This window comes from Gorilla gorilla, chromosome 5 (assembly GCF_029281585.2).
Source record: "Gorilla gorilla gorilla isolate KB3781 chromosome 5, NHGRI_mGorGor1-v2.1_pri, whole genome shotgun sequence".
NCBI lineage: Eukaryota > Metazoa > Chordata > Mammalia > Primates > Hominidae > Gorilla > Gorilla gorilla.
This window is the reverse complement of record NC_073229.2, coordinates 20,874,119-20,888,733: the sequence shown is the minus strand read 5'-3', so window position 1 is coordinate 20,888,733 and position 14,615 is coordinate 20,874,119. Positions and strand designations below refer to the sequence as shown.

Genomic DNA, 14,615 nt, shown 5'->3' with positions numbered 1-14,615 from the left:
ATTAGAAAGTTCTTTGCCAGTGGTCCTCAACCTTGCCTGCACGGAGGCACCAGGGGAGCTTTCAATCCTGCCAAAGCCTGGGCCCCAGACCATCTGAACCTCTGGAGAAGGCCCAAGACTGGAACCCACTTCAAGTGGTAGGATTAAAGATTAAAGGCTAAGGAGTACAAATGACCAAAGCAGGTACCTGAGGTACTCTGGATTTGGGATAGAAGAGAGGGGAGAAGGGAAGACGATGAAATAACAGGAAGAGAAAGAAGGACCTGAAGCCTCTGAATCCATAAAAAGGAAGGAGATCAAACTATAATTGACATCTAAGTGCCACGGCACTTATAGTTTGCAAAGCGTTTCTACCTACCTGCTTAATCCTAAAAAGAACCCATCAAGGTGGGGATTACTCCAACTTTATAGATGAGGAGACAAAGCCTAGAGAAGTCAGACTTCACAAGACCACAAATGCAGTAATGGGGCAGTGTAGGGAGGTGCTCAAATGTAGGCCCAAGAGAGAACACAGCAAAAAAGGAGTGCCCAGAGGAGGGGTTTAGGGAGAACACAGCAAGAAGAGACATGCCCTGCGGTTTCACTGCAATGAGGAGATAAATGCATCAATTCACAAGGCAGAATTCTGAGGAATGCACACACAAATCTAAAGCATATTTATACATCACTTTAATTCTAATTGAGAATGCATGTCACAGTCATGTCTGATTGAAACTCTTAGATTACAGCCTTCAATCCCAACAAAAATCCCATTTCATCCCTCTATCACTCACAGCCAAATGAGGAAGTATATACTGCCCACTTTGCCTCTCCTTCACCAGGTGGGTCAGTATGAGCCTTTTGGCCCACACACTGCTGAGAAGGAAGCTCAAAAGATTAACCCCTTAAAAACAAAACGGGAACGCGGCCTGATGACAAACTGAAATTCAATCCATTTATTTACACGTACATTGTACATAAGTTTACAAATTCTCACTTCTGCCACTCAGCTAGAACTTTTCGGGGAAAGCCTCCATCTCTTCCTTGATCCTGTTTTCTACAAGTAATGCGAAGTTACTGTCTGTGTTCTGAAGGTTATAGCTGACAAACACCTGTTTGTTGGTCTTCCTGGCTAAAAAGAGAAAACACATTGATACAGCCACTCCTGAAATACTGCAGGCCCCGTGTTCCTCACAGCCACGTGCAACTGGGAAATGCTCAGAAAGAGGATGGGGTTGTAGGGAGAGAAGAAAGCTCTAATCTCCATGCCTCTCTTCAGACAGGTGCTGCAAATGCAGACGAGTCACTCAGGCCTCTCCCAGTCTCTCCACCAGACCCGGGGTTCTGAAGGGCAGGCCCCACCTCAGCAGCCTCCCTGGAACTTGTTCGAGAGGCAGCTCCTGGGCCCCACCCAGCCCTGCTGACCCAGAAAGCCAGGATTTGGGGCCAGCTGTCTGCTGGAACAGATCCTGCAGGTGCCCCGCACTGCTTAAGAACCTCTGCCCTACATAGAGGGGTTTCTGGTGTTTTAAAAAAAAAAAAAAAATTTAAACACAAAAAATGGCCGGGAGCGGTGGCTCACTCCCATAATCCCAGCACTTTGGGAGGCCGAGACGGGTGGATCACAAGGTCAGGAGATCGAGACCATCCTGGCTAACACGTTGAAACCCCGTCTCTACTAAAAATACAAAAAATTAGCCGGGCATGGTGGCGGGCACCTGTAGTCCCAGCTACTCAGGAGGCTGAGGCAGGAGAATGGCGTGAACCCGGGAGGCGGAGCTTGCAGTGAGCCGAGATCGTGCCACTGCACTCCAGCCTGGGCGATAGAGCGAGACTCCGTCTCAAAAAAAATAATAATAATAATAAAGTATTTAAAATAAAATATTAAAGTTCTCCTTCAGCACCACCCCACCCCAACCAGTTCCACTTCCCTCCCTCCTACATTTCCATGCATTTGCATATATGTGTATACACACAAATATATTTGTGTGTGTGCACAGACAGGCATATGGACACACGTAATTTTCTACTGAATGTAAGTTTTAGTCCCTTTCTACAGAATCAATAGAAAATGGCTGAGGTGCACATTGGGCCAACTGCAAAAATCAAGCAGAGTCATATACCCGGAATCTGAAAGCCGATATCCTGAAAATACGTGGGCAAAAAGGCTAAAGCAGTTGGATGTTGCCTGCCCCACTGCGCGGCCTCCTCCTTTAGCCTCACCCATACGCAGGGCCAGTGCAGAACTACTCACCCCTGGAGAGGCACTGACCCGCCCCCACCTCCACATATAGTAAGCATGTACTTAGCCTCATCACCAAAAGGCAAAAGGGTGGTGCAGTGAGGCTGAGGGCACCAGGCCACCTGCACCATTACTAAAGGCCGATTTAGAACACACGTCACGGGATCTCATCTGGGCAGCAGTTCTGTCCTTTCAGTTGCTGCCATCTGAGCTATGGTCCCACCAAGAACCCTGAGAGGCAGTGTGGCTCAGGCGCGCAGGTGCAGGCGCAGGCCCAGGCCACACCGTGGCCTGGAAACCTCTCCCAGCTTTGTTTGGAAATTGAGGAAAGGGAGAGCCCAGGACCCCAAAAGCCTGTTTTTCAGCTGTACAAGGCTGCGTGATTTTTAGGGCTGGAAAGGTCTTGGGTATTAACTCACTGACTGTCCTTACAAGGCAGTCAACACACCTATGAGAAAGCAAGGCGGCGGCAAGCACAGCCTCTGCCTGAGGACAGCTGCTGAATTGTATGACGTGTTTATGTCTCGGTAAAGTTTTTTTTTTTTTTTTTTTTTAATAAAAAAACAGAAGGAATGTGTCTGGAGAAAGGCAGCTGTGCGGTTATTCCAAGAGCTGGTATTTAAAGAACATCTTACGTTACTTAGCACAGAGCCTCCCACCAGTGTGCTGGGTGCAGTGTGCCCCCGAGGCAGACAGTTGTGCCCAGTTATCTGCTCAGCCCTGCTGGGAGTGAGGAAGCCTCTTAGGCTTCCCCCACCATTAGGGACCAACCTCATCCTTTCCTAGCTGTGTTAGGCAGGCTGGGACCACTCATGTAGAGGATGATCTAAAGCCAGGCAGTGTGGTAGAAAGCTGGGGCTCACCAAGGCTGGCTAGGAGGAGCCTGTAAGTCACACCCTGCCCTATATCCCAGGGGCAGGAACATCCCCCTTTACCCCAAGGGGGCCCCCCTGGTATTCCAACTGTTCTAACTGCAGAGACAGGATTTCTGAGGAACAACGCTGTGTCTGGAGGCACTGAGCCCCTCAGACCCAAGCTGTGCCCTCCACGGCCATAGGAGGTTGGGTCCCCTTGGCCACACCAACTCCTGCGATGCTTCCAGAGCTACTGAGAACCCCCCAGGCCTTCTCTTTCCCTACCTACTTTCATCTCTCATATAAGATACTGATTCAGGACACCTCTCCCTTTTCATTATAGTGCATTAATAGTGCATTTTCAACTTTAGGGCCCAGACCCAGGCTCAAGACAACTGGCACACTTTGCTGGAAAACCCCTTCTTGGTCTGAGCTCTGCAGCATCAGTCCCTTAAGAGATGCTGGAAGCCACAGCACACCCGTGACTTGTCGAGATAGTCGAGATACTGAGAACCCCTCTTTTTTGCATATAGATACTAGGCCTCCATCTCGCAAATATTCTGGAGACTAATTTACCTTATTGATATAAAAGTTATTCACGGCCTGCCAGACAAGCTCACACCACCTTCTCTATGGGAGTGTGTCCGCAACCCCACCCAGCTTTCTGTCTGTATAAATATGAATACCTTCCTGAGCCTTCTCCCACACACAGTAACCTGTTCCATGTAAGTGTGCTACCCCTTACACAGTCACACACACAGAGCGACACACACAAAAGGCGGCTTTACTTTCATGTGGCTCAGAAAAAAAAAAGATACAAACACAAAGAGGGAAGGATGGCAAGTGGGAAATTGGGGCAAAAGCTAAGCAGGAATTCTATCTTCTTTGCAACTTTTCTGTAAATTTTAAATTTACTTCCTAGTTAAAATTACCAAATTAACTTACAAGTCAGGTCTCTACCTCCAAGGGAGGGAAAAAGAATACTGCAAGTTCCTGAAATGCTGACCTGTGCCCTCCCTGACCTCTGTCCTATCCACATACTGTCATGGGCCTGCTGGTGACACTCCACCCTGCCCTGCCTTCCCCCTGGGCCACGTGCCATGCTATTCGTGTGCATTTGCCTCAGTGTGACTGACACAGAGGTTCCTGCTTGTCAGGTACCGGGTCCTTCTCTGCCTGAGACACAGAGAAGACTCCAGAGCTGAAGCAGCTGGGCCTGCTGGAGAACACCAGGCCTGGGCAGGAGACAGGCATCCTGTGCACACCGGCCACAGGCACTGGGGCTGGGGGTCGCAGAGCACATGGAAGCCTTACCTGGCCCACAGGAAGTGTGTTGGGGTGTGGGAGGAGTGAAGCCTTCAGCCTCAATCCCCGCTTAATCCCCGCTCTACACCACACTCACAGGCCAGGCCAGTCTTCCCTCCGAGCCCTGCACGGCATCACACTTGTGAGTGAGGACAGTCCTTCCTGCACAGAGGCGACACCTGCTCCACCAGCTGCACTGACTCCTCCTAAGGCCCGGGAGGCTACCTTGAGCCACCACCCACAGGGGGTGTGGGCACTTCTCATGCTCTCCTCCCAGGAGGAGGTGATGCACTTACGGAAGGGAACTAAATCAGCTCATGGACTCAAGGACACACCCAAGGATGAGGTGGGAGTCCTTTGGGAACAGGCCAGCCCTGGGACGGTGGTGATGACAGGCGAGCATGGAATGTGCCCCTTAAATAAGACCCAACGTGCAAAGGTCCGTGCTTCCCAGCAGCAATGAGGTGACGGTTCTTAGCATAAAGATGCTTTACTTCCGAAGGGACTTGCTTCATGGTTCCATTAAAGAGTGGGCCCCACCTGGCTGGCCATGCAGCTCCAGCTGTGGGTACATACCTAGGCGCTGGGCAAGGCCAGTAGAGGTCGTGTCGGAAGTGTCTCCAAGGAGGGAGGTAGACACGGGGATGGAGTCCTAAAAGAAAAGCAAAGGGCACACTGCAGCTTCTCCACCCCCCGCAGGCCAGCCACACTTCTGGCTTCGGAGCTTCTGATTCTTCACGAGGATGGCAGTGGCAGGTTCAGAGAGGACAGGCACAGGTGCCGAGGGAAAGAGGGGTGGCGTCCGTCAACAACCAAGTAGGTGGACCCCATGTCGCATACGAGGTCAGTGGAGTTGGGAAAGATGAAGCTGGAACCACAGTGCTACTAAGTTCTAGGACCGGTTTCACACGAAAGGCTCGTTTTAGTGTCTCAAACTCCAAAGCATGCTGAAGGGCAACACCACAACCAAAAGGGAAGCAAACAAGATCATTAAGGCTACAGCAAGAAGAAAGTGACTCACAGTCTGGGCACCTGAGCCCTGGTGCCTCGTGCCCCACAGGAGCTGGCTCAGAGGCAGGACGCCTAATCTCCTCATCTCAGCCTGTGAGGGAGCATGCTGCTCCAGCCCCTGTGGGCTCCTCAGGGTCAGCGAGTACCTTGTGACTTTGATACAAAGGGCACCAGCCACCAGCATCCAAATAGGGAAAATAACTTCTGAACATGCTTGGCCAACCTCATTTCAGACAAGAAGCAGTAAGGTGAAACAAGCAGTACAAATGATGCTCAGATCAACAAATGGGCCCTTCGGCGATGTGGGAGTAACCTGCTCCCAACTACTTTGGGAGTAATCTCTCACCATTAACAATGTCTAGCTAGTCCCACCATCCCAGCACTTTGGGAGCCTGTGGAGGGAGGACTGCTTGAGACCAGGAGTTAGAGACCAGCCTGGACAATGAAGTAAGACCCTGTCTCTACATTTTTATTAAAAATAATAATAAAAAAATAAAGTAAAAAGGTCTAGCTTCCAAAAGAAAAAAAAAAACCACTTATTGGTAATATGGCCAAAATTGCTTTTATCAAAATAGCAGATTTCTAGGAGAAGCAGCCTGGCTACAGAGGTCTGAGAATCTTGGAAAGTGGCAAGGTTTTTAGAGGTACGGAGACTTTGGGGTTTGGTTCCCCTGCCACCCCAGCTGTCCTGGTGGGGACAAGTTAACTGAACAAACAGCTACTGTGTGCCAGACAGTATGGCAGGGCACAGACCACAGGCGCTGCTCATCTCCTAAAGATTCAAAGCCACTTCCACAAAAGACAGTAAAACGCAGGAGATCAAAAAACACAGGAGAAGAATGAAAGCATTTACTGTATGCTTCTTCACTAAAAACGATACAAAAATATGATCTTAATGAGCCTGCTGTTTACAGATTCCTCAAGTTCAACATTTAGCTCCATGGTAATAGTATTTATAGTTAAACCTTCTAGAAAAAAGAAAATCTACCTTACCCAGGGTGGCCTTTTTCTACCAAAAGTAAAATGTAAAGCCCCATCGTGTCACCCTTAATAGTTCATTACTTCCAACATCACACTAGGACTGTGGTCTCCCAGCAGATGCATGCCCAGGGAGTTCTGCTGCAGCTGAAGCACCACCTTCCACTCCTAGAAGCCGGGCGAGGGGGGTCCAAGAATCCCTGAGCAGGCAGGGGCCCAGGTCCCAGGCCAGCTTCCCTGAAGCTGGTAGGACTCAGTGTCACTAGTCCTGCAGCCTCTCTGGGCACCAAAAATCCCTGCTCAACCCAAGGTCAGCCAGCTCCGGGTTGCATGGTGTCTGTTCTCTACAGTCTCACACGTGGGAGTTTAGGGAAGCTGGAGGGAAGGGACCTCACAGACCGTCTGGTGCCATTCTCCACGTGTGGGCTGGCAAAATTCCTGAGAGGGACCAGATAGTAAATAGTTCAGGCTTTATGGATTACGAAGTCTCTACTACATCTGCTCAGCCCTGCCACCAAGGTACAAGAGCTCCACAGACTCTACCTGCATGGACGGTAGATGGAGGGCCGGCCCACAGGTCACCGGTGGACAGTAGATGGAGGGCCAGCCCACGGGTCACGGGTGGACAGTAGATGGAGGGCCGGCCCATGGGTCACACGAACCTTGGGCTTCCTGCCTTAAGCTAAGGCCTGCACCTCTTTTCCCCAGCTGGCTCGGCCCTCTGCCCCTGGAGAGAACATCCAGGCACACTGTGGCCAGTGAGAGGGACTGGACTTCTGACAAGTCAGGTAACTCAATCAATCCCCTGTTCCTTGTCCTGCCTGGCTTTGCTGGAGGGGCACTTTCCAGATGAGAAAATACACCTCACTGGGAGCTGTGACCACCATGGGGTCAGGTGACCAAAACCACCCACAGGAGGAGCCTACTTCTTCCAAACTTACCAGCCCAAACCAGCACTGCACAAAGGGGCACAAGGCAGCAACACCAGATCTGACCAGTGCCCAAAGCCCTGCCCACTATGCCTTGGGATAAGGAGAGAATGCGAGGTGGCACAGAGCACACAGCCCCACCCATCACCCCTGGTCCCCCAGGCCTCTTCCGCTGCCACCTGCTCAAAGGTCCACTGCCAGAACCCTCCAGAAAAGAAAAGAAGAAAAAAGGAAACAACAAGGAAAAGAAAAGCAAGAAAGGAATCCAGATGCCATCTCCTTCCCGAGGCCTTCCCAGGTGCCGCTGTGCACAGCTAAAAGGCTCACCCATGACTTCCTGCCCCCAGCAGCCTCAGTCATCACTGCCTCACTGGCTTCAGAAGGGTCTCGCTGAGGGGGCCTCACTCATTCATTCCACAGGGACTTACAGAGCGGTGCATCAGGAGCTAGAGAAACAGACGCTCACCCTGGGCAAGCAGACAAACCTCACCGTGAAACACTCAACGGCTGAGAGAGAGAGCTAATGCGGCTGGGAGGCCAGCACTGCCCAGCTCGAGGACAGGCAGGAGCCCTAAGAGGTAACAGAGCCCGAAGGTCACTGGAGTCGTTGAGTGCTCTGAGTTCACCTCGTGAAAGGTTTTGAGCAGACAAATGAAAATATACAACTTCAGTCTTAAAACTATCATTCTGTTGCCCTGGTTACAAGGCAGTGTTGTGGCCTGAATTGTGTCTCCCCAAAAAATATGTTGAAGTCCTAACCTCTGGATACCTATGAATGTGACCTTGTTTGTAAACAGGGTCTCTGCAGATGTAAATAAGATGTAATTTAGACCAGGCGCGGCAGCTAACGCCTATAATCCCGGCACTTTAGGATAAAGATTAGCATAAAGATTCTTTACTTCCAAAGGGACTTGCTTCCCTTTGGGAGGCCGAGGAGGGCGGATCACGAGGTCAGAATTTCGAGATCAGCCTGGCCAACATAATGAAACCTCAGCTCTACTGAAACTACAAAAATTAGCCCGGCGTGACGGCTCACACCTGTAATCCCAGCTACTCAGGAGGGTGAGGCAGAACTGCTTGAACCTGGGAGGCGGAGGTTGCAGTAAGCCAAGATCACGCCGTTGCACTCCAGCCTGGGCAACAGAGCAAGACTTTGCTTCAAAAAAAAAAAAAAAAAAAAAAAAAATATATATATATATATATATATATATATATATATATATATATAATTTAAAACAAGGTTATACTGGAGTAGGGTGGGCCCCTCATCCAACATTACTGATGTCCTTATGAGAAAAGAGTCGGGCTCACTGAGGAAGGATCATCATCACTTGAGGCCAGGAGTTCAAGAACAGCCTGGGCAAAATAGTGAGACCCCCATCTCTAAAAAAAAAAAAAACAATTAGCCAGGTATGGTGGCACATGTCTGTAGTCCTAGCTACTCGGGAGGCTGAGGAAGGAGGATCACTTAAGCCCAGGAGTTTGAGGTGACAGTGAGCTATAATGACACTGTACCCCAGCCTGGGTGACAGTGAGACCTTGTCTACAGATCTTTGAGAATAAACCTCTGTTGTTTTAAGCCACGCGGTCTGTGGCACTTTCTTACAGCAGCCTCAGGAAACCAGGGGAAACCAGGCGGCGACGCGCAAAGCCGGAAAGGCGGGAGAGGAGGGGAAATGATAATGTCCCAGGCTTGGCCCAGCGCGGCAGGGTGAAGGTGAGGGCGGCTTGGGTTTTGTCTGCTTTGCCTGGCGGCAGTGCCTAGGGACTCAGCGCGTAGAGTGTGAAGAAAGAGGAATCAAAGACAACTGCGAGGCTCTGAGCGCACAGCCAGGAAGATGGAGCTGCCATCACAGCGCCAGTCAGGCGGAGGAGGGAGCAGGTTTGGAGAAGAGAGCCTGATCTGTGCCTAGTGCGAAATGCCTGAGACATCCAGTGGAGACGCAGGAGTACCCCAAAAATTATCAGTGTGCTCAAAATCCAGATGGCAGGAGAGCTACGAGGTAGACGCGTCCCCCAGCGCGCGTGTGGCGAGGACAGGCCCAAGACATTCTGACCTAGAGACCAGTGCGGGACGCAGCTGCGGGGCGGCGGGACAGGGAGAGGGGCTCGGGGCCCGCGCGCAGCTCCCGAGGTGGTGCAGGCCCTGGCGCCCGCGGGCTTCCTAAGACATCCCACGGGTGGGCTTCGGGGGAGTAGGGCGCCCTGTGGACCCAAGAGAGGCCTGGGGGGCTGCAGCTCGCGCAGGCCCGGCGCCCCTGCGCCCCCGCCCCGCCGCCCGCACCCTCGGCCGCCAGGCACTCACGTAGCGGCTGCACATGGCCACGGCGAGGTTGCGCAGGTGCGGCGTGGCCCCCACCCACAGGAACAGCGAGTCCGTCAGCCGCATGACGTGGAAGTGGACCAGCTGCTCCCACAGCCTCGCGCTGAAGTTGTGCAGGGAGACGTCCCCGCCGGCGGCGACAACCAGCCCCTCCATGCCGCCCCACGGCTTCCGGCCCACAGCGCCAGACCCGGGTCCTCGCAGCTGCCAGCCCGGCCAGACCCGATGGAGCGAGCACCGAAAGACCGAGCGCGCTTTCGCTTTCGGCCCCGGAAGGGCGGGGGTGAGGGGCGTGGTCGGGGAGGGGCGATCCCGGGCTTGGGTTGGGGGCGTGGTCGAGGCGGGGCGGCTGCCGGCCCTGGGCGGAGTAGCTGTCCCTGGTTGTCCTGCTGGCCTCTCCCGCACACCAGTACCTCTCTGGACGCGCTGGGGAAACCCACTTTAGTAGCAGAGTGCGACAGTGACCTCTAGGAGCCCACGGACGCCCAGCAGAACTCGCCCTCGCTTTGCTTCCCCCCACACCCTAATTATTACTGACGCGGGGCATTCAAGGGCTGAAGCCAGCCGCACCGTCCTCCCAGGCCGTGACACTTCGCCCTACAGACATTAAATTAATTAAAAATTTAAAAAGACTAATTTTTAATTAGTTCTTTAAGCACTCTGAGAACGGCCACCTCCCGTCCCACCTCCTCCTCCTAGCAGCCCTTTAACTCCAAGGAGGCTTCGACGGCACCCAGCTCTAATTAAGAATGGCAACGGTATTGGGGGAAAGCCTTTAGAAAGGAAAATTGTGTCAACTAAGTTGGCAGGAGGATGGGCAGGCACCCTTTTGGACGCCGAATCCCGAGCTGCAGTCATGTACATGGCCTCGGGCTACCCCCTTAACCTCTCTGAGACTCAGTTTCCTCATCTGCAAAATGCAAATAAGAACAGGTGCCTTTCCGAGACGTGGAAAGGATCTCGAGAGAGATTAATGGGAAGCACCAAGAATCATCCCATTGTCATTCCTATGGAGAGACCCCTTAAACACTTCAGGACATTACAATTACAGAGTTGAAAAAAGAAAGCCTTCAATGGGTTAAGAGAGAAGGTGGTAAAAGAAAACAGCCCATTTTGTCAGATTCTGTTACAACTGACTTTAGAGATTTAACTTGGAACTATAAAAGGTCTGCTTTTAAAATCTCTAATAGATCTAAGTTGACTAAATTGAAATTTAAGAGGGCATTTTCCAGTTTCATTCTATTTGCTAATTATCAATGATTCAATAATATAATTTTCAGGTCAATATTTTAACAGCTTTATTAAAATGTGATTAACATACAATAACTGCACGTATATAGTGTACAAATTGAAGTCTTGAGACGTTATAGCCAGTGAAATCATCACAATCCACAAACTGAACGCGTCCAGTACTCCCTCCTGCCCTCAGTAATCACTCCTGCCCCCAACCACTGATCTGCTTCCAGCCACACAGATTAGTCTGCGTTTTCCAGAGTTTTGTATCAGTGGAATCACACAGTATGTACTGTTTTTTGTCCAGCTTCTTTCCTTCATCATAATTATCTTGGGTTCATCTGCTTGTGTGTCAATGGCTTGTGTCTTTGTATTGCTAAGCAGTGTTCCATTGTGTGGCTACACCATAATTGTTTTATCCCTTTACATTGTGATTTGAGGCCCTTCAATCAGCTAGGAGGACCCAAAGATTAAGGAAACAAAGTTACCGACCGGTGGAGAGTTCAAGGCCTGGCTGGCATGGCAAATTTCTCAATCTGGATTGTAATGATGGTTTCACTGGTTATACACGTCTCAAAACCTCAATGCTCCTCTCTCTCTACAGCTTCGCCGTCACTGCTCGGGAAACACACAGGCAGAGGGTCACAGCCAGTCATGCCCAACATCAGCGGCCCCGGAACACTGCCCTGCAGTCCCTAGAGAGCGTCCTCTCTCACTCCCCTTAACTATGCTCCCCAACCCCTGAGCTGACCTAAACCCAAGTTCAGCAGATGCCCTTGCTTCTGATGTTATGAAGAAAATAGAGGTGACAAATCCAGATTTTCCCAGCTCCTTGTCCCTCTCCTAAAGCGCTTATCTTCATTGGACCCTATCTTTCCTTCTGCTCACGCTGTGACAGTGAAAGATAAAGATGTCCCTCCTTGTACAGAAGGTCAATCCATCCACCTTGTGCTCTGACCCTGTCCTTTCACGTCCTCAGGAACCCCCCTCATTATATGTGATGTGTCTCCAAAGAGCCTGCATGTGCCACACCTAGGTCCACTTCAAAAAAAACTTGTCCCAACTGCTAGAAATCCTACCTTCTGCCACGGCCTCCTCTAGAGCCTGCACACCCTCCCCGGGGCAGCCCACATCCAATAACTGATGGAGGCAGACTATGAAAGCCAGGCCAGTTTGCCCCAGTGCAGGACAACTCACAACTCTGATGGGCCATTTTGGTTCCAGAGTGCCCAGGGAGTCAGCCCACCCTGCCTACTGCAAGGGCGGTATTCACCTTACACCATCAAAAGAAATCAAGAATGGACGGTCAGGCGGCTGAACGTTGTCACCCCCCAAAAATAATATGCTGTCTTGCTCAGTTCCTGGGCCTGGAACCCAACAACTGGAGAGGTGACCAGGTCCCCAACACCACCATGTGCCGTAACAATCGCCCCAGCCGTTCCCCAAATGACCAACTGAGTGGCTGGCCACACATCTCAGGACGAGGAAGATGCAACATTTGAAGGGTTAGAGCTGGAATTGAGATCTGGGGAACCTGAAGTGTCATCACAGTCCTTCTCGAGTGGGGAATCATCCATACAGGAACAAAAAATAAAGGGAGTCCTCACCAAAGGTCCACTGGGTCTGTGGACCCATCGGGGGTCATTTCCCTGGTCCTCAAATGTGTAACTGGGATATATATACCTAGAAATTAGCCCAGCACCCACATTGGATCTATGCCCTATAGGGTAGGAGCTATCACAGTGGAAAAAACCAAGTGGAAGCTTCTAGAATTTTTGCCCTTCCCCCAGCCAAGCAAGCATGTCAAAAACAGTATTCCATCCTGGGGAGGATGGTGAAAATTTGTGCCACCCTTCAGGAGCCAAAGGATGCAGTGGTGGTAGACTTCATATTTCTATTTAATTCAGTCAAGTCCTGGAAGATGGCAATTGACTTCTATAAACCCAACCAAGAAGCAATCCCAATTGTGGCTGCCATAGCAGATGTGGAATCTTTGCTAGAGTGGTGTGATAATGCCATAGGTACATGGTATGTGACCAAGGATGCAGCAAATGTGTTCTTTTCTATCCCAATCAGGAAAGAGGAAGAGAAACAATTTGCATTCACGTGAGATGGACGACATTCATTTACAGTTTTGCCCACGATTCTAATCTCTGCCCTGTCTGAAAAGATTGGGACTCTCTGGACATTCCACAGAATATCACATTGGTGCACTTGCCATTGCCACCTGTTTTACCAATACCCCTTCTTCAGTTCCTGCTTTTGGCCATAGGAGGGATCTCATACAAATCACTTAAGGCTCTTGAACTGGTTTGTCTGTGGGTGCAAGCTACAAATGGATGACAGCTGCACTTCTGCCTCACTCAGGCAGTGGGTCTGGGTAACCATCTCATGCAAACACAGAACAGTGGCCCAAGGTTGGAGTCTATACCGACTCATGGGCAGTGGGGAATGACCTGGCCGGGCAGTTTAGGTACCTTTGGGGAGGAAGACGGGAAGATAAAAGAGGTGGTGGTCTGGGAAGGGGCATGTGGCTGCAGTGTCCACGAAGTGTGAAAATCCTTGTCACGTTATCACTCAGCAAACATCATCCACCACAGGAAAGATTAAGCAACTACATGGAATGACTCGTCCAGTTGCTGTTAGCCTCATCCACCACTCTCCCAGGATGGGCACTGTGGACCCATAAAACAGCCGTGGTAACACAGAACCCAACAGCATGGAATTCTTACCAGAGTTGATTTTGCTCCTGCTGCCACCAAACATCCTACTTCCACCAGAGCGCTGAGGTAAGCCGTCAGTATGGCCCTGCTCCTCACAGAGAATGACCAGCACGTGGCAAGCTGCCGATGTTGGGCTCCTATGCAGTCGTCAACTTTTTAGGAATAGAAGCATATTCCAAGTGTGTTTGTTCCTGTCCAGAGAATCAGATAGCGCCATTCTCCCAGCGCTCCGACATGGGAGTGGGCTAAGGCCATGGATCCATGGCCACGTTACACGCTCTGCACCACCCAGCAGCTGCCACCCAGTGAAAGAATGGCTGAAGCACCAGCTCAGAGATCATTCGCTTACAAGGTCAGGGAGCCACCCTCCAGCATCTTGTGTTCACCCTGAGTTAAAGTGTTTTCTAAGGTCCCACTGCATCCAGAATTGGTGGCTTGTTGTTCTGACCCCAAGCATTCAGCCACGGACCCTATGGGTGAGCATTACAGTTTTTAAAAGAAGCACAGGCGGAGTTTGTTCTTTCTGATGTCTGGGCGCGTTCCACAGCTTCTTTCTATTGAGTTCAGTGGTTTTGCAGTTTCAGGAACAAAGCTGTAGACCTTCGCAATCAGTGTTACATCTCTTAACGCTACACCTACTAGAATTATTCACTTCTCTCCGTGGGTTCCCAGTCTCACACACCCTGAGAATAAATCTGCATACCTTCCAGGTAACTGTTACAGCTTGTAAAGTCAACACACACCCAAAATACAACCAGCAGCAACATTTATCATAAAAACACAAAACGCAGTAAAGCCACCACAGCACAAAACCACAATTCTGTAGTGGGCTGCTAATGACGTGGGGGAATGCTTTTATTCCTTTATCTGACCCCACCCACATCCTGCTGATTGGCCCATTTTACAGAGAGCTGATTGGTCCATTTTACAGAGAGCTGATTGGTCTGTTTTACAGAAAATTGATTGGTCCGTTTTACAGAGAGCTGATTGGTCCATTTTACAGAGAGCAGATTCGTCCATTTTGACAGGGTGCTGATT

The 14,615-nt window shown here is 50.7% G+C and overlaps 1 protein-coding gene across 1 annotated transcript; it reads right to left on the bottom strand.

The window, feature by feature from the left end:
* Positions 1-920: 920 nt before the first annotated feature.
* On the bottom strand, positions 921-9,899 carry PSMG4 (proteasome assembly chaperone 4). Its single transcript, XM_019029107.4, is given in 5 exon segments — positions 921-1,111; positions 4,390-4,448; positions 4,450-4,504; positions 4,957-5,032; positions 9,604-9,899. Coding segments are annotated over 5 exon segments (486 nt in total). The 5' UTR covers positions 9,778-9,899; the 3' UTR covers positions 921-989.
* Between the last annotated feature and the right edge of the window lie 4,716 nt (positions 9,900-14,615).